Here is a 20,351-nt window from a genome sequence, read left to right on the forward strand (position 1 = left end):
AGTTAGATCATATTAGGTTGCAGCTGAACAGCAGTCTAAAAGCCTCTCACAGATTATTGTGTGTGTTTTCCTGCGACAGACATTTGTTTTGAGTAAATATTGGTCCTTTTTTCCTCCATACAAAGATACAGAGAGTAGACAAGTATATTCAAATCACTGCAATGGCAACTATTTAGTGAGAAACTGGGAATCCAAGGTATTAACCATTAGAAAACAGTGAAAGTCATAAAGTGCAGTAGCCACACTGCATCATTCCATACAAACTCTACTCAAACAGCATCTTGAGAATTGCAGTTACTCAGCTACCATTTGTTCTGATCCTCCCTCTAGGACTTCCATCACAGTACATTAGAAATATAATTTAATTTGTACTGTTTCTCCTTTAAAGCTAGAACTAGAGCCCCAGCTAGAACTTGCAGGGTGGAGGGGTGTGTTTGGGTTTTTTTTAAATAAACATTACCTAGACATTCTACTTTATCATATAAAGTGTTTTCAGGTTCCTTATCTATAAAACCACTCTGCAGAGCAACTTATGTGCAAAGACTATACTACCAAAACTGTATATCCAGAATCTCACACTGGCATTGCGTAACTATGATTTTATCTAGCTAATCTAGAGAAAACCCAATATTATCTAGCTATCTCAATAAAACTAGCTTTTTATCTATCTACTTTAATGATGAATTATTTGTGCTGAGACTTAATATCTTCAGTAACACTTATGAGATAGCAAACATTAATTAGGCAATTGGTGTGACTATATTCACCACAGTAATCTGTACTACATTTTCTGTTCCTTTCTCCTGTCTCCCTGTTTCTTGAGTGCACCTATTGTTTTGCCTTAGAAGTCTTTATATTTTGCTTTTAGAAGAGAGGACTGTCTTTACTTTTCTCTCTATAGAGAAAACTGTGTCAGCTGGCTTTTGCAATATGTTATGTTTTCCACGCAAAATGAGGAACTGTGATTTTTACAAGTCTAAAAATGGTAAACACTGCAGAGGTTCAGAATAGCACCTAGAAACAAATACTCCGTCTAACACAATTTTCAAGCTCAGATAGATATTGAATGCTTAGGATCTTTATGGGGAGTATAGGAATTGAGCTGCTTAAGAAAGGGATTTCCAGAAGACAGACAAATGGGAGAAGCTCTATATTGTATTAAGGGATCTAAATCTAAGTCAGCCATTTAGGCTGAGCATATCCTAGCCACTGAAGAAGTCTCATTCTCCCTTTCTCCTTTCCTGCTGTCTCTCAGTACTTAATCTCATGTTAAACCTGTGTCTCTAGCTGTTTTTCAAGGGGGAAAAATGCAGTGCTAGAGGAGAGGACCATCACCACAGTTCAATTGCCCTAGGATTCTGTTAGCAAATCTCCACAGCTAGCAATATTGGCCCTTGGGGTGGCTGTTTGTTGGTCATCAGCCACTGGTAAAAACAGAATTGTGTAGTGTACATCCATATTGACATATGTGTTGGAATCAAAATATAAAATATCCGCTTCCCAGATCTAAGACTTATACTCTGCAGGGTTCCATGAAGATTTATTCAGATTTGCTTAGTTTAGTTTAGTTCAATTTTGCTAAGCTTTGAACCGTTCTCTATTCAGCAAGTATAAAATTCTTCTTTTAAGTAAATAGTTTAATGTAATTTCATTAAGCTATGTGGTCTTTAGGCCACAGTCCTCTCTACATCTATAAAATATTTCACAGTAGATCAGATATTAGCATTATCAATGGCTTTTCTTGTAAGGAAAGATGGACTATGACTTACTAGTATCTAAAGCAGTATCAAGAACCAACACCTTCAGCAGATATGTCTCCATTCTGCATGGATTAACAGTTGAATCTCTGCACATTTAGTTCCTTTTTTTTGTTTATACTTATTTTATATTTTATGTTATTAATTTTTAATTTCATAGTCATTTAATAATTATTATTACTCTTTATTAATTATTTCTAAGGCACACTATTTCCTTGGCTCAGTTTCCTAAGGTGATTCTCCATTATGAAAACTTTCTATGTAGCTTCAGAAACAGCTGCTCAGCCTTCCTGGGAACGGCAAACACGACCATGACATTGTAAGGGTACAGTAAGAACTTCCCCCAACAGATATCTTAAAGGTTGCTAAAAGGGGACAAATATATTTAGGTTGTACCAACTACTGCCCCTGGAGCAGTTTGAGCATTTTCAGATGAAACTGAAAAGAAAGACCCCTTATAGCCTGAAAGCTACTCCTTATGCTTGCTTTCCCTTGCACATTCTCCAGTGGCAGTGCCTTTTAATCACAGAGGCATACTGCTGCCTGCATAACACACTGCTTAAACAGCACCTGCCATGGCCCGAGGAGGCTGTGGAGTGTGAAGGTGTGCTAAGGTAGAAAATTGCTCTTCTCAGGTTTCTCACAGTTGGCCACAGCAGCAACAACCAAAAAAACAATATGTGACCTAAACACTGACTCCCAAGAAAAGCCACTTGTATTTTCTAGGGGAAAGAAAAATCATATAGACTGACTGGAATATACATTTTTCCACTATAATACTGGTTTCAGTGTGGACTTTGCATGGAAATCATGCCAGCCCAGCAGATCTGACATTGTTACCAAAGAGCATGTGTAAGAGAGAAAGATGCACCATCATGTGCATATATACCAGTACGTTCATTTCATATGCATAGGTACAGCATTTAGCAAGGCAGCACTTTTGGTCCCTTTATCACACTTGAATACCTGGTTAGGCTAGACAAAGAACATTACCTCTGTTTCAGGAAAAAATGCTTATCCTTTAGGAAGCCCTCTAATAGCTGTTCTTTCTTTTGCATTACAAAAATCTGTCCATTGTACGGATTGTGTGCACATCTATATTTAGGTCTGGTCTGAAACTAGCATCATGCCTTAATTTGTTACTCAGCCTCAGCAAAACCACAATACCACAAAGGTTTCATGTACTCCTCCTAGCCACCCTCTGTGACATTTACAGTGCATATCAGAATGAACTAGAGCTTACCTTTTTATGTACTGCAAATTAATTATCAGAGCAATGCTCTTAGCTGCTTGTCTATCTCCTTCCCCAGCTGAGATGACTTCATGGGTATGTCTCTTCTCATCCATTCAAGCATCCAGTCAAATAGATTAAACCACAGCTAACCTGGCTTTGAATTCAAAATTGAATACAGGAAGAGAAAAGGGGCCGACAGCTGGATGCTGGCTTCAGCTGGGAAACAACAGCACAACCTCTGCTGGAAGCCTCCTAGTTGAAGCTCACATCTGCTAGTGAAAATATTTTTTTTTTCCATTCTGCTTCATTAGCCAAATTTATGCAGGTGGTTCAGATCTCAGCCAGAAAGGGCAAAAACTAACATCAACCCTTCCACACTTAGATCAGCAACTGCTGCAACTGCAGTGCCGAGACGACTTCCAGCTGCTGCCTTTCCTCTCTGCTGTCTTCCACTGATGAGAAAGCCAATAGTCAGCAGTGGAGTAACAAAGAAGTGTCTACCTGGGTAGCCACCAGTCTCCCTGAGGAGTTGCCACATATTAAGCTTATTTTTCAGTGCTACACCTGAACAGAGCAGATGAGGAACACAGTGGTCTTCACTGAGAAGCGGTGGGCACACAACTGGCATGTCCATAAACTCACTGGGCCTAAGACAAGGGCAGGAGTCTAAGTCACACACTCTGTGGAGTTAAGCAAAGATATTTTTCCAGTTTGAGACATACTTCACTTTCTTTTTTTCATTTTTTTGGTTTGGTGTGTTTTGTTTTGTTTTTTTACCTAGTCCAATGATGTTTACAAAAATACAAAACCAAGTAAAAAAATCATTCAGTGTAACTCCTCTGACACATCACTCAGTCCTAGTTCATAATCCCATCTCTTTTCTCTCCTTTTCTGTGGTTACAATACATTCCATTTGCACTCCTTTCGTTCAGAATCTCTTTAATTTTATTAGGGTTCTGTTGTCCATAGCTATTCCTCTCTTTTGCCTTAGTTCAGACAAACCTGGCAAACTCATGATGACATAAAAATAGTCCACATCAGAGCTAATATATTATTTATTGCTCCTTGTTTAGGACCACAGTATTTTTGTGCTGAGATCTCTGTAATAATTCAAGCCTACTTGAAGATTCAGGAAAGAGACTCAGATCTCTTATCCCACCTTTCTCTGGAGAAAAAAAAAACATGCAAGCAATAGCCAATGTTTATTGACATTCCAATTATGCATATATTACCCTTCTTAGTTTTTCTTCCTAATTTGTTTTGAAAGAAGAATATAGGACCTTATAAGAACAAAATGTTGCATGTAGAACTGTAATTTTTGCTGGTGTGATGCCAAATAAAATGGCTTTGCAAGAGACCTAGATTTGGTTGATGCATTTCTGTCACTCCTTACCACCATGGTTTACTGTGATGTATGAGAGAGAGACCACTGCTGTCCAAGGCAGCTGAATTAACAGAACAAACGTCACAAAAAAGAAATCTTCAGGGTAAGGACCAGCTTGAAGTAAGAATGTGATTCTGACAAAGGCCAGTCAGAGCAGAACTTCTAGTTATGTGGGGTTTGCTGAACTGCTAAGTAAAAGAATATATCATGTAGATATCCTCTTGAAGATCCTGGAAGAGAAATGTGGGGGAAAACTCTGGCCTTTTCTGAAGTAAACACCAAAACTCCCATTCACTTTGTTAAACCAGGACTTAACTCCTTGATTGAAGCAGAAGGCAGTTTTGAAGCTAGGGCAGCAGATGGTTGAGCCAGGATTTGGGACACAGATTTCAGGAGTGTAGATAAGATTCAGAAAACACCATCAATTAGGAATGGAACTGAGCTGGCAGATATAAAACTCCTAAGATATATCATGTCATTTTAAAATTGAACATCATAACTACCGGCGTTCTAAATATGTTTTTTTTAGTTCATGAGTAGATTAAAAATTTCATACAAACACATTTACTATGACATCATAGAAAGAAGTAATGGCGTGTTAAGAGAACTATTATGAAAATAATGTTCAGAAGATATTTCCAAGCACTTAATATGCCTAGAATAAAAACATTACAGTTTGACTTTATCTGAAACTCATTTCTGTGTGCCTAACACTATTGTCACAGCATAATACACAATATATTAAATCAGTATAGGATACGCTCATAAATAAATCGATTACATAAATTTTGGTAATATGATAAATATTAAGCACTATTAATGTGCAACGTTTTGCTATAAAATGACATTTTGGCAAATAAAAATGGATTAGCAAAATATCTATCAAACACTACTGGAAAACATAACCAAAAAACTTCATACCACTTATGAAATTAATAACTACAGAGCTTTCCATGTTAAATTTAGAATTAGGAAACATCTTCATTCAAATAAGGAAGAAATCTATATATTTCTTGCTGTGAGAAACTGTTTCATGTATACACTATTTATAATAATAGCATTGCCTTCAGCACCATTCATATGTGACTAATATGAGTGCTGAGCAGAATTAGAAAACCTAATGAGACCAGGTCAAGATCTGTGAAATAATCTACAGTTTACAGGGTTAAAAAACCAATCTGGATAAGAGAAAAAAATGGGTTTATGACATTTCTATGAGCAAACAGTAGATTTTTTTGTTCTGGTTTTGTTAAATTAGTGGAAGTTGCTTGATGTTCAGTATCTGGAAAAGTTAGTCTGTCTAATCAGCTTCCTAATGTTGCCTAATCTCAAGTCCTCGATTTCTGTTTGAATCTAGGTCATTGTACCTTTGAGTTGGAACAGTTTGTATGGGGATAAAGGCAGAGATTTAGCAGAATGTCCTATTGATAACCCACACTGATCTTCACTATATTTTTCCCAAATTCATTGGATTAAAAAAGAAAAATTAAGCTTAAAAATGAACCAAAAGATAAAGGAGATTTTATACAATGGGAGAGCAAGCCTTTTCTTTCCATACAGCAGTGTTTCCAAACACTACGTGGGATAAAAGTGTGATTGCACAGACGAACTTTCCTATGTCATAGTGATTTGTGTTTCGGTCATCTCTTTGTTTTTATAAGGAAAGAAGAGTTCCAGAGCTTATAGAATTCTTAAATTTTCAGTTTTTCTGTCCGCTTTCTTTCCAGTAGATAATCCTGTTATAATGGGGACTGTACATATTAAAAACCACTGAAGAGAAATCAAAACATTCATCTTTCATTAGATAACAAATATATTTGACAGAGTGTAAATTCGTTAGAGGGTGCACTAGATGTTGACAGTAAAGAACATTCTGTTTCTATTGAATATTTCTTCTTTGTTATAAAAAGGAAAGTTTACATGTATTGAAGTTCGATTTCACCTTGAGAGGCAGATGGGTTACTATCTCATCCAGATGTATATACCGAGTCTCTTGATCGTCATTCTCTCCTGGGTGTCATTTTGGATCAATATGGATGCAGCTCCAGCCCGAGTGGCTTTAGGCATAACAACTGTACTGACCATGACAACACAAAGCTCAGGTTCACGAGCATCTCTTCCAAAGGTAGGCAGAATTTCCTTTGTTTGTACCGCATTGGTCATAATGCTATGTGGCAAATAAACACCTTCAGTCAATCTTATAATATGTGTTTTTATCGGCATTTAAGCATCTTCTAAAGGAGATCATTAACTTCTTTGAAATATTTAGGGGTTTTCTGAGCCACCAATCAAATATATTCTATTTCTCTCCTATCTCAACTATTTAGCTAACCACATATCTACTAACTTCCATAAACCTCAGCAAGTGAGGAAAGCAATGTTATTCAGTACTACATAAATGCTGCTTGTTAGCAATTGACTAGCACGTCCTTTTCCAGAGCCCAGTATCTGCTGACATGCTAGCAAATATGACTGAATTTCTAAAGGTCATAGATTCCAACCTGTTCTCAATGATATTCCTTTCCTACAACCTGCCTACATTATGAATTAACTCACTAGTTACAAACACATTCACATTAAAATGTAGAAAAATGTGAAACTAAATAGCTCCAAACGATTGTATAAAGAATGGTTCACTACACAATGTAAATAGCTTAAAGTATATTTCTATGATTAACCATTTAAGTTTTCTGACTTGTTATTGCTTTAAAGATTTTCATTTTAAAAGTTATTCCTTGACCATCTTCATGTGCCATTGCAGTTAGTAGAAATAAAATGTATACAATAAAAATACACAAAGTCCACTTCTGTATTAGTTTTAACATGGTATTTTTAGGTTGGCTAGTTAATTTTTTTCCTAAGTGAAATAGATACCCTTAACAGAAGTGAGTGTGCTTTGCGCCTCAAGTATATGGATCCAAATGCATCTGAATGTAGCATCAACGGATAAGAAATGGAATGCTATAAAAACTCAGAAAGGCAAGAATGTAAGAGGTTACCAAAGCCAGCTACAGATGGTTTTGTCACATTTCTGAGACCTGAAGCTAGCTATGTTGGCTTACATGAAAAACCTTTTGTAAATCTGCACACAGAGAGGAAACAGGCCCTACTTTTCTAGTTCAGATTATGTCCTGCAGCTGAGCTTGGCCATAAAGGATTGCAATGAGTTCGTCTACTCTGTAACTGATTTTCAGTACTTCCACTGTGTCAAAATTACAGGACTAATTTGAACCTCTATCTTTGATTTACCATGCCTATATTAGCAGAGAATGAACATATCAGAATTCTCAATCTACCTCCCTTCTTCTACCTAATTTCTATTCCAGGAATTTTAAATCAGATCCATTATAATACAGGAATTCCCACTGGTCCCACTATGATTTATCCTCTGGTTCCTTAGTATCATTCGCGGATCTCAGTGGGACAAATGGAGGAAGAGCATGCGCTTCTTGTGAATTATTTGGTTTGTGATAAAATACACAGTACACTATGAGGAACTGTTAATGTTGTAAACACATTTTGTGAAAGACTACACTTTTAAAAATAATATTTAACCCTTATAGACTGAATTGTTGTCCCTTTTATTATCTAGCATTCATGTTAAGTTTTGTTTGACAAAACTTAGTAGTGACAAAAAAAGTAGTGTTGGGATGTGGAGATATTAATGCACTTCCTCCTGACATGAAATACTGAACTTCACATCTGTGGTTTTAACATATTCAATCTTCTGCTCTGTTCTCTCCATAGGTGTCATATGTCAAAGCGATTGACATCTGGATGGCTGTGTGTCTGCTCTTTGTATTTTCTGCACTTTTGGAGTATGCGGCTGTAAACTTTGTGTCAAGGCAGCATAAAGAACTTTTGCGATTCCGCCGCAAGAGGAAGAAGAACAAGGTAAAAGTAACAGTATTCACAACTTTGAAAGAGAGTCTGAGATTGATTTATGCCAGGATATAGGGTCAATTTGGTAAACATACCATAGCTTAAAGTGGCAATATAAATAAAATGGCAGCACAGAATGAAATTCACTGTAGGCAGAGGGTCACTACAAGGACTATACACTGCATAAATCCAACTTGAATTCTCGAAAGAGGGATTAAGAGGGATTTAAATGAGGCATGGGCCATGTGGGAGCCAGCTGCACAAACATGAATTTCACTCTGTTAGAGAGTCAGATTATACTTCAGTGGATGAATGTTACTGGTACTTGCAGCAGTTTGTACTACATTGATATTCAACAAATAATGTTTCTTAATTTCATTCTAGTATTCAGTTCAAAGCCTTAACAGCTGTGTTTCATGTAAATATTTTTTAATACAAAAAATACTTATTCATTTACTATTATTGGTGGAAGGACAAACATTTTACTTTAAAAGGCTGAGAAGGTTTTTTTTTCTCCTGTCATGGTAATTTAGTGTAAATTGTTCATACAACTAGTAAGAAGCTTTAATACAGCAATGGTTATTAATATTTATTTTTTAGCTGAAGCTGTCTAGACTACCAGTAAAATAAGCCACTACCAATGTGCAAAGTCAAACAGCTAAGTCTGCAGGTTTGAATTCTGAAGTCTGCAGTTAAATCAAGCAATAGCAAAATTTCTTACAACAATATGTAGGTCGTACTTCTGATTTTTCAAAGAGTAAATATTTCTCCAACCTTCTCATTAAATGAGTACCCACCACTGATGTCATGCAGAGCCCTTCCACTGGCTTTCAGTCACTATCTAGAATATTACTGTCTGGCCATAGCAACACAACTCAGTTCAGCCATCTTTCGGTCTTGAAGACTTACCTCAATTTACTGCTTACGTCACAAGGAGAAGACATTTTACAGGTTATTTCCCTTTTACTTAGAAGATACTGAAAATCTGTAATGCTGTAAAGCCTACCTAAGCAGTCTCTGCTAGTAAGACTCCATGTTAAAAAGCAGGCTGGACAGTCAAACGAAAATTACATTCTCATACATTTGCCTGTTCCTGTGTGTCGAGTCCTAGACTTTTTCAGGTGCAGAGCGAAACTCATGTACTGTAGCCGAGAGGATGATTCAGATTGCACGTACCTGCTTTCAACATTTGTCCCTGGGAAAAACGTGCTTTTTCCTTTTCACTGACAGTAGCAGAAAAAACGCTTTCTGAGGCACGCAGGAGGAAAGCTGCATTTTTGTGACAGGGTGTTTGTTCTTGAAATATGGCAGCTCTCTGAAAGCTGCTTAAAGGTATGGAATGGGGGGAATGGGATGGGCAAAGACAGATTACTGGACAGGGTGCAGGTGAGCCACAACAAATGTGTCATGTATCAAATACAAACAGCTGTGGTGAGTGATATATTATGTGACTATACTTTCAGTCCTTTCTGTTTTTCACCATGTATTACAGTGTCTTCTGCATCTCAGGAAATTCACGATATTCAACTTCAGTGATGTCTTTTCACTTCCTTAAATACAGGTCAATTATTTTAAACACAGGGTTAGAAACTGGCAGGTAATATTACCTTCCTTAGAATCAAACCAAATCTCTTTCCAGCCCCCTCTCACTTCTTCAGCAGTCACAACTAATCAAATTTCAGTTTAGAGGTATGTGAGGAAGAATCCACAATATACAAAGCACTTCTAAGAGAAGACCGGTTAACAAAAAAGTATGCACATGAATAATCTCATTGACTTAAGTGTTTTGCTGGATCAGTGCTTGACATCATGGTATTTTTGAATTCACACTTAAAAGTCCTTATTCTAATTTTACACTTCATTAGACAGTCCTCTATCTTCAGGTAGGTTGTCTGCTAGGTTCTCATAAAATTAGAGGATTAGACATAGAGACTGCAGGGTCTATAGTAAAGTATCAAGTACTCCTCTTAGATTCTGAAGGATGAAGACATGCATTTTAATGCTTTTCTTCACAACATACCCAGGTGAGGGCATTAACTATATTCAGAGGTATATGGCTTTCCCTTCCTCCCTGTATCTGTACGTTTCATCATGAGACAGGTTTCTCAGCCTAAATTTACCAAAAAATGCTTTGTTTGCATACCAGGTTAGGATTTTGACAAGTGGATATTTTTCTGAAAAGGTTAATTTAACTGCATGTTTCTCAACTGACTCCAATTCTGTGTAGAGCTAGAGCTCCTGGTCAGAGTTAACCTTTTAGAATACACCTTCTCAAGCTCTAGAGACAGCTCAGCTTATTGCTGCTCTTTTTCTCAATGTTTTATTAAACCATCTCTTGCCCAACAAGTATACTAGAACTTGAAACGTTACAGCATGGAGATTTTATCTCTTCAAAAAATTTGGATTGCATCCTAAACCCTCTGGTACATAAATAATAAATTATGTCTTATGGATTAAAGATGGCAGTTAATAACTAGTCTTCCTTACCACAAATGTTATTATTTATTCACCACAATTTCTAACACAAAATGCAGGCCCTAGGATCATAAGTCAAATTAACTTGTGTTTCCTTCCTCTTCTGTCTTTTTCAAAGTCAGTTACTATAGCTCACAATTATAAAGCTTTGTATGTGTTTGTTATCCCTTTGGACTAGGTCAAACAGCCACAGGCTCTTAGGAATTAGATTGTATTGACTTTTAAAACTACCATGTATAAAGAAATTATCATCTGACCACAAAGTCAAAAGACATGAAAAGAAGTTAGGTTAAAAGGCTGCATTTAAAATAAACTTCAGGGGCTTCCTTGAACATTAAATCCTCTTTCTTTTCAAAGTGAAAACTGCTGTTTTATTCAGTATTTATGTCCAAATGGATTAGAGAAATGGAGCAGTTAGGATAACTTATTAGACTTTTTCATCCTATATGCTTACCATCTTGGGACATTTTAGTAGGATTAGGTTGTTCTACCAGGTGTAATCCAAACGATGAGTACAGAATTTTTTGGCACTGGCATTTTATCTGCAAGGGTACAGCAAAATTCCTAGTGATTCAACTCTGTTGCAAAAGTCCAAAACTAAATGGTTTTGGAAATGTTTCTTTTCAGGTATACATTGACAGAAGAGAACATGTATGAATAATATCTAATTGTAACAGGGCAGCTGAAGAATTTCCAAAGTCTATTTTCTTTGTAATTAAAAAGACATGCTTGTTGCAAGAAATACTTACTTTTATCAAGTAACCCCAGCAACAGTCAGATGATTGAATTTCAGTGCTGGAATGCCCTTGGGAGGTCAATGATTCCATTTTCCTGACCTAAGTCAGGATCAGTTATACCTAATTCATCCCAGTCATAAAAATTCCACAAGCTCCCCTGCAATCTGTTCCAATGGCTTAGAAAGTTTTTTACTCATTAATTTCTTGGCCTCTCATGGCTTGTCTAGAAGGGGCATAGAGAGCAGACTACTTCGTTCCTTTATGTAACCATTTGCACATTTCCATTTAGTCTTCTTTTCTTTAAATATTCCCAGTTGGTACAGTCTTTTTTTTTGTTCATTCTCCTTCCCTGGAAATTCTCCTAATAAGTCTATATCATTCCTCAAAACTGTGTTTGCAACATGAAGCCTAGCCAGTAACAGTTTAGAGCAGCCAAAGGATCACATCATACAAGTTATACACTTGTTTATCCAAACCAGTTTGCCATTTGCCTTTTTAACAGCATGGTATTGACCTATATCAGGATTGTGACCTTCCATAACTCCCAGGTCTTTTTCCAGAACTACTGCAGAGCCATTCACTTTCCAACTTATGTTTGTGAAGTTGATTATTCCTGGCTAAATGTAGTACCTTGTATTTGCACCTACCGACTCTCCTTCTGTATTTTTCAGACTCTGTCCAAATCACTTAATTAACTTTTAACTCTAAACATATCCTCAAACAAATTTGCTTTTTTTCCCAGGTTGGAGTCTTTTGTAAATTTAATCAAAACTATGGGTTATTCCTTCTCAATGCTGATCAAAAACACAGGAGAACTGAAATCTCTCTTTTAAAAAGCATATGATCAAACTCAGATAAAACCCCTGCAGTAAACGAGTGTAGCAAATGAAATAAGAGCTGCTGAGATTTATGGAAAATTATACAGTTATACAAAATGTGATTATGTACAGAGATGCATCAAGACATTTTGGCATCCAAAGCTCACCTATCCTTGCCATTTTCCTCATGCTTTTTCCACCTACAGTCATTGCCTCTTTCTTACACCATCTAGTATGTTTGCAGCCTCCCTTCCCAGGCAACAGTAACAGCAGTATCAAAGGCGATTCTTAGGTATAGCTGCACCCTCTGGCTACCGTTTTTATGGCTGTAAGCACGGACCTCACTCAATGGTTCCAAAAAACTGAAAAGCATATTTCTTTTCAGAGGCCCAATCCAATTTGTACAGAATTAACAAAAATTTTGAAGTGTCTGGGATTGTGTTATAAATAAATTTATAAATAAAAACTGTTATTGCAACATAATATGCGACCTGCTCATTGCTCTTTTCCAATAGGCATCACAATAGGTATGGGAGATTTTTCAAAAAGGGTCTCATTTCTTTATGATTACACTAGTGGCATAATGAATCCTAAGAACATGGGAATTTTCGTTCCCAATTTGAGACTTCATTTGGTAGTCAGTATATGATCCATAGTGCTTTGTCTCTGTCAGAGAAAGACATCTGGCCAGTGAAAACAACTATTTCACAAATATTATATTACTAATGTGATGGAAACATTCCTTCAGAATGAATGAATATTAATCATTCATTTACAGTTACACTCCTTTCGGTCTTGAAAGACAAAAGGAAAAAAATGACAGAATTAGAAGTCATACAGGGATACTGCAACATACCTATGATCAGTGCTTTTTCTTAGTTGCATTTACGCTGTACAAGGAAAAACATTAACTGTGTACATATACTGAACAACACTGATTTTAGATTAGCTTTTAATATATTTAGTTTTCAGGAATAGTCAAACTTTTAATTCTATTTTCAAAAATCTAAAGATCACTGTATCTTTAGTGAGGAAAATAGGCATGCAAACTAGATTGTCTTTAATGGTAATCATACCTCTTTTCTTTTGTTTTCTTTTTGGTCAACCCATCCGTTTTGATGAAAGTATTTTGAGGGAGTTCTTGATGGAAATGAAATCAGTGAATCATTGCAGCATAGAAATGGCTTGAGATGTACAGGACCTATAGACGGGACTTTGCCTCAAATCTACAGTACAAATTTAAGGGTAAACTATGAAGAAGATGTCCCATTTGTCATAATGTGATATCCAATCATTAACAGAGGCCCTGTCCTTTTGTCTGAAATAATGTCTTCCCATGTGAACTCCATATACCTTCATTGCTACCTGTATGTGATGACGTGAACTGTTGATAAAGGTACCTGTCTTGTTAATTTCATAATCCATTTTGATCTGTTTAAATCTGGATTAAAACATAGTATTAAAATGTTACTTTCTGCAACTTCAAAGGAACAGTGACATCAGTTCAAGGAGAAATCAGTTGCTACCAGATCAGCATTTAAAACCAAGCTGTTTGTAGTGCAAAGCAATTCAATAACACTTTTTTTCTAAAAATGAACAGTAAAAAATATAGTGTTAAAATAACCAAAGCCAAGGCTTCCAATAAGTCCTCCTTTTCAGCGCTTATGCATATTACTCCTCAAGAGAAATGTATTATTAAATATATGGACAGAAAACAGCGTAGTCACAGGGCCACACAAACTGATAGCTTTCTAATAATTTATAGCTAAGTATTTTGTAGAACAATGCTGATACAAAAATAAACTAATTGAAATTATTTCCTTCAGGCCTCCAAAGAATTCTAACTTTCTGAATAAAAATTGTTATCTAAATTTATCTCCATTCTTTAATTACAGTAATTTTACTAAAGATGATAAATGATTTATATGTAGCTGTATGCAGAATATTGTGAATTCCAAATCCTTTTGTGTGAAAAGTGCATTCATATTGAACCTTTATTAAAGTTCATTCGTAATAAGCTTTTAAAAACTTTATCAAAAATCAATAAGAAATCATTAATTTTCTTTTCTTTAGTGATGATACACTAAACAAATACACAAAAGACCAAAAAAAAAAACTTCCTTACTGAACCTGAGGCCAAATTAATGATTTTTCTGCATTATGAACCTGCTGGAAAACTTGCAGAACCACCTTTTGGATATTCCAGCTGGTACCCCAGAAAAAAATTATGGTGGTACCTGGCACGTTACAATGCTCTGGAAGGTGCCCTTCCCTGCATATCCATTAGCCCTAGCACTTTAGCCTAACTTGGCAGGCCCCAACCATCCTGCCTGCCCTCATGGAGAGACCATCCAACAGACATGGGGCAGAAATGCTAGACTCCTAGAAGGACCTTCACGTCACTTCCTCAACAACAGAGAGCATTTCCAAGCAGCCTGCTCACAGACTAAATTCAGGATGTCTGCAAGCAAAAAAATAAGCAGAGACCTGGCCTTTAACACCATTCTAGGGGATCGCTCAATTCAGGTAAGCATAGAACAGAGACAGTAAACTCTTAGTATATAGTGCCTCACTCTGAAAACACACCCAGCTGAAAGCTGCTACTCAGAAGAATTATTTTATTAGCTTTTTGAGCCTGTGCAATCATAAGCGTTATTTTCTGGAGAAGCATGGAAAGATTTAAACCCTGAATTGTGCATATGAAGGTTTAAATGGCAAGTTTAGTGTAAATTCTCACAGTCCATGTATTTATAAGTTTTGTTAACTGGTATACAACACAACTCTTCTGGAATACAACTACTACAAAGATGTTATTTCCAATTTTTTCTGACAGGAGAGGAACACTATTTTATTAATTAGCTATTTGTTTTATCACGTCATCAAATAATGATCCTATCATTTTGTATTTCTGTTATTCATTTCCATATTGAAGTCAGTCAGTGACTTTTCCTCCTCCTTTTCTTTCATGTTCTTTTTTCTTTATTTTTTGTTTTTATAGGATAATTCTAATAAAGATTTGAAGTTTAGTAGTTTCAGTAAACTGTGTTAGTCTATAAGTTTATTCAGTTTCCATACACAAAAAAGTATTGCAGTTGGGTAATAACTACAGCAGTTGGGTGATAACTACAGCTCTCCTGGATGCTCGTGCTGATTGCCAAGTAGTTCACTTCAAACCTAGTAATTAAGCTGTATTCTTTTGTAGATAACTTATTCAACTAATATTGATAATAAACATCATAGGAATTTTTTTAAACAAAGTAATTAACAATGGTTCTAGCAAGCATTACTTAATCAAAACTTTAAATATGTTTAGAATTAATTCTCCATTCCAAAGCATTTTCAGATTTTCCAAATGTCACAAGCATTTTCAAAATGAAAAATTTGGAAGTTTGGATTTAAACTGTGTTCACTGAGAAATTACATTTGTATAAAGTAAGAGGTTTAAATAAACCAAGAATGCTTCAGAATTACTGAACTGAAACACTAATTATTTTACTTGCTCTGGTAAATAAATTTTTTTACCTTTTTATTTTAATTTTAGCTAGGAAGAGCTTCAAAATATCAAAAATTCTCTTACAAAAGAAAAATTGACTATTGCTCAATTCTTTTTTTAATACTTATGGAAACTATTTTCAAAAATACTTATTTAAGAAATAACACATACATAATTCTTTGTCATACTTCATAAAAGTCTAGCATCCTAGAGCAACTAGGCTAAATTAGACATGAAAAATAGGAAATCCTGAATTTAAAATCAGTATTGAAAAAATTGTGAATGCCATCGAAATCACATTACTATCTTTGAGTAGCATACATAGTGAAGGAATACACTGGAATATATTTTAGAACCAAATTTGGCCCTGGCTTCACAGTCTATGTATCATTTATTTGCCTGCATTTGTACCTCCTTTATTACTTGAGAATACCTACAGCCAGGTAAAGAGAAGTACAAAATGTGTTTCCAGACAGAAGCCACATTCTTGAAATGCATGTTATGAAAATATGTGTATCTTCAGACCATCTACTTTTGTTTCTTTGCCATATGATTAAAAAACACTTTCTCTTATAGCTCCCTGAATTCAGAATGTCTTTGGCAGTTTTCCCCTGAATTGACAGAAGAATGAGTCAGAAGAAAAATCTGGCCTTTAGCTTTCATTCACTTTATTTTAAACTGAGACACTTTATGTATTATTCTCTTTATCTGATGTATTCACAGGGAACAGCAGAAATAAGGCATACAGATAAGATTAACTAAATACACAATGACCAAATAGGCAGAATTCTCACTAATATAATTAACATGAACATCATTAGTGCTTGTATGATGAGTATCTTAGAGGCCAGGATCCCATTTTATTAAGCAGCGTACAGAGTTAATGGCTGTTGTCTAAAAGACCAGTGTGAAGTTTGCCCAGTTGAAGACTGTGCATATTTACTGTAAATGGGGAAAATCAAACCAAATCAGAAGTTGTGTGCCTGATTACCACTAGTTTACTAAGCTGTCTCTTTCCTCTAAATAGATTACAGAATCTATAAACAAATAGGAAAATTCTGTGCTTGTTAAAGCTGCTGCAATATTTTTGACAGACACTGATAGGTCTGAAATTTCAACCATTTAAGATAAACTGTGGATTCAAGAAGTCACTGAGGTAACGGTGCAATACTTGCTATTTAGCAGCTGGTAAGATTTCTGTAAATATGAAAATCTTCTTGCTTTTTTTCTTTCTTTTTTTTTTTTCTTTTTTGTTTCAACAGGATGATGACGTAAGGGAAAGTCAGTTTAGTTTTACAGCATATGGAATGGGCCCATGTCTGCAAGCAAAAGATGGAGTGACACAAAAGGGGCCAAATAATCCTGTTCAAGCTGCACCAAAAAGCCCTGATGATATGAGAAAGGTATTCATTGACCGGGCCAAGAAGATAGACACAATATCCAGAGCTTGTTTCCCGTTAGCCTTTCTGATTTTCAATATTTTTTATTGGGTAATTTACAAAATCATCAGGCATGAGGACATTCACCAATAGCAAGATTAAGGCTTGCAGTACATACTGATCTGGCTGCCATGTTCAATAGGAGGCTTTCTGTTAGAAATGAGCATCGGAGGAGTGATTGGGAGAGATAAAAGTGTTGAGGGGGGAAAAAAAGATCCTGCATGGCCTGCAATGCCCAGTCACAGAGGAATGGAAGAATGACACCCAGAAAAGATGCATCTGGTATTGCAAGCTTTCTGTGTCAAACTAAATATTAACTTTTTCATTGTAAATCACTCTCTACTGAAGCTTTACTGCCAAGTATTTATACATACTCTTACATAGTGGCATAATTGTACAGTACTCTTTGATGTTGCTTATTTTTTTTTTAAATTCTTGTGTATTTTTAATTTAAAAAATGGATCCAGAATACCCTGGGTAAATCCCACAGTATTACAGAATCGATTAGTACTTGTAACCTTTAGTTCAGTTTTACAAGATAATGACAAATTACTGATTTGAGATTGCAATTTTAAGGACTTTTTCGTCTTAAGGACAGTACCTGTGGTTTTGCAATGAGCACAACTGACACATTTGAGTTATATAATTTATTCATTGTACTTCATATTACTGTTCCCCCAGAAGGTGTATGTTGAAATAATCTCAGACAGCACAAGGTATCTATAGCCTAACAGTCTGCATATCACATGGGAAATATATTAAAATTTGTGAAGTATTGATTCCTGCAAAGGATTTTTTTTCTTTTAATTACCCACACTTTGATAATTGAAATTTATAGTATTTTTTAATCCTTTTTATATTTTTGAAGGGGTTTTTTTCTCAATTGATAAAACTCATACAGCTTTTGAGGTAGACAAACTACATCAAAATTTTGCAATGCTTCATTTTGAATCAATGCAAAGAGATCTTGGACCAAAACTAAAAGCAAATAATCAACTGCTTCACTGAAACATTTGGACAAGTACAGCTGTGTTTATGCATATTTATCTCCTACATGTTACATAAATACAGGAGATTTAATTTATTAATATATCAAGTTTTCTGTCTCATTCTTTGAAGTGTATTAATATGACATATACTGGTTAAGAAGCACTTTGCAACTTTGGAAAAACATGCAGTTCTAAAACATGAAAAGGGATCTGGATGGTCTTTTACATTTATTGTACTTCACATTAATAAATAGGAGAATGGCAATTAAAGCTCTTAGATTTTCCCTGTTTAGGATTAAATAAGTCATATTAGTTGCTTTTTTGAATTATAACACAATAGATCACATTTATGACATAGCTTGTAGGCAAGAGGGTTTACTTTTGCCAGTCTTGTCTCTTGGAAAAAAAAAAAAAACATGTTAAGATATGGAAATCTGACGTTTAGGATTACTAGATACTTAAAGTCCAGTAGCAGAGGCTGTTTCTCATTGTAAAATATTTTTATTTTGAACATGTTTTAAATTTTTGGTTTGTTGTTGCTCAGAATGTGTATACAAAAGCAAAATACAGCTGGAGGCAAACATCTGGTGCACTGCCAAAGGCAAGGTGCATATGAAGTAATAGAAGCAATGTAACTCTGCGCTGAGGATTATAACATAGCACCCTTGGGTTTGGTTGGGTTTGTTGTTTTCCTCCAAGGATTAGTTAGAGAGATTCTAAAATAGTAGCTCTCAGATTTTGTTCAGCTGTGTCAGAAAGAAGCTGTATAATCTTCCTTTATTTTAAAACAGGATTTTTTTTTATAGCTTTGCTTAATTTATGATTTGAAAATAATTCAATTCACTTTAAAAAATTATTGTTTGCCGAGGTTGTGTCTTGGTTTTGTTGATTTCTTTATGTGCATGTTCCAAAAAATCCTGTTCACTTATGAAAGTGTTCGTCTGTGTGAGGGAGTATCATGAACTAATGGCTGACATTTCAGCTGGGTTATATTAATCTCTCTCAAAGTTTTCATTAGCTGTATCATATGAAAAGGGATGTTAACCTGCTTCTGCTATCAGCAAAGTCAACAGTATTTTGTTTAAGGACTGTTTGAAGTACTGGATCCATAATCAAGAGGCAATCATAAAAATTACATTATCTTTCAGGCTCATCTCTCTTCTTTCCTTCTAAAATAGCTGACTTGCATTCAATAAAGAATTCTTAATTGAAGGGGTAAGTGCATAAAAAAATGCTGGCCATATCAGAATAACTCCTAGTTAATCTAGTTCATAACTCTTGAGTACCTGGTTCATATTGCTTCTTTCGCACTCATTCAATAGTCTGTTGCTCTCGCACATGTAGTACTACCTTTTTTTGAAAACATTAACAAATTTGAGTAATGCAGAGCTAAACAAATTTAGCCCTAATTTCTTTCTTCACTCTTTAAGGCAGAAAAGGTCTATGCTCTCAAACGGAGAAATAAGACAGGAAATCTTGAAACTGATAAAAGAGAGATTGGATTACAACACTGGCAAAATGTAACAGGGAGTGAGAAGGAGTGTCAATTGCTAAGCAAGAAGGACAAGATCCTTCATTCATATATGAACCTATTACCTCAGTGAGGGAGAATAACTCTTGTGCCACATTTCTCTGACTAGAGTATGCTAATCTAAGGAAAAATTACAGCATATAGCATATATAAAATAAAAAGCATAAATCAACATTATAACTCTTTTCTGACTTTCCTAATGGATAGTTACCTATATGTTATATTTAAAATAAATGAGATCTGTAGATATCATGACTGGACCTAGTGCCTAGCGTTGCCCCTCAGGATGCACCTCTTCAGCCATGCACTATGGTAAGAGAGAAAAAGAGGTTCTCAGACCTGGCCAATGGAAAGTATATCCCTTTCGCTATGTAGTTGTATTTCTCTTTCATAGGCTGTTACATTGGGAAGTTGAGCATACCGTTCTTCTATACTGAAAATTTGCATATAATGCTCAGTCTTCTAACAGGGCACATTGAAAATAAAAAGAATTAAATATGTTTAAAACACCATTATTAAAACTCTACAGTATTGCTGGAACATTTTTTTATTTAGCAATCCATTAATAACAAAAGTATTTCAAACACAGGGGAAAAGCAAAAAATGGTTCCA

The 20,351-nt window shown here is 35.4% G+C and overlaps 1 protein-coding gene across 2 annotated transcripts in view; it reads left to right on the forward strand.

Moving 5' to 3' along the window:
• Positions 1-17,312, forward strand: part of GLRA3 (glycine receptor alpha 3) — a 69,726-nt gene extending 52,414 nt beyond the window's left edge. Inside the window, exons 6-10 of one of the 2 annotated variants that reach the window (XM_059817807.1) lie at positions 6,286-6,500; positions 8,123-8,281; positions 9,071-9,151; positions 10,975-10,995; positions 17,043-17,312. In XM_059817807.1, the coding sequence (XP_059673790.1) occupies positions 6,286-6,500; positions 8,123-8,281; positions 9,071-9,151; positions 10,975-10,995; positions 17,043-17,312 (746 nt within the window). The remainder of the gene's footprint in view (positions 1-6,285; positions 6,501-8,122; positions 8,282-9,070; positions 9,152-10,974; positions 10,996-17,042) is intronic. The other variant, XM_059817808.1, reaches the window with a different exon arrangement.
• Positions 17,313-20,351: the final 3,039 nt, after the last annotated feature.

The sequence above is a fragment of the Gavia stellata genome, chromosome 5 (genome assembly GCF_030936135.1).
Source record: "Gavia stellata isolate bGavSte3 chromosome 5, bGavSte3.hap2, whole genome shotgun sequence".
Taxonomy (NCBI): domain Eukaryota; kingdom Metazoa; phylum Chordata; class Aves; order Gaviiformes; family Gaviidae; genus Gavia; species Gavia stellata.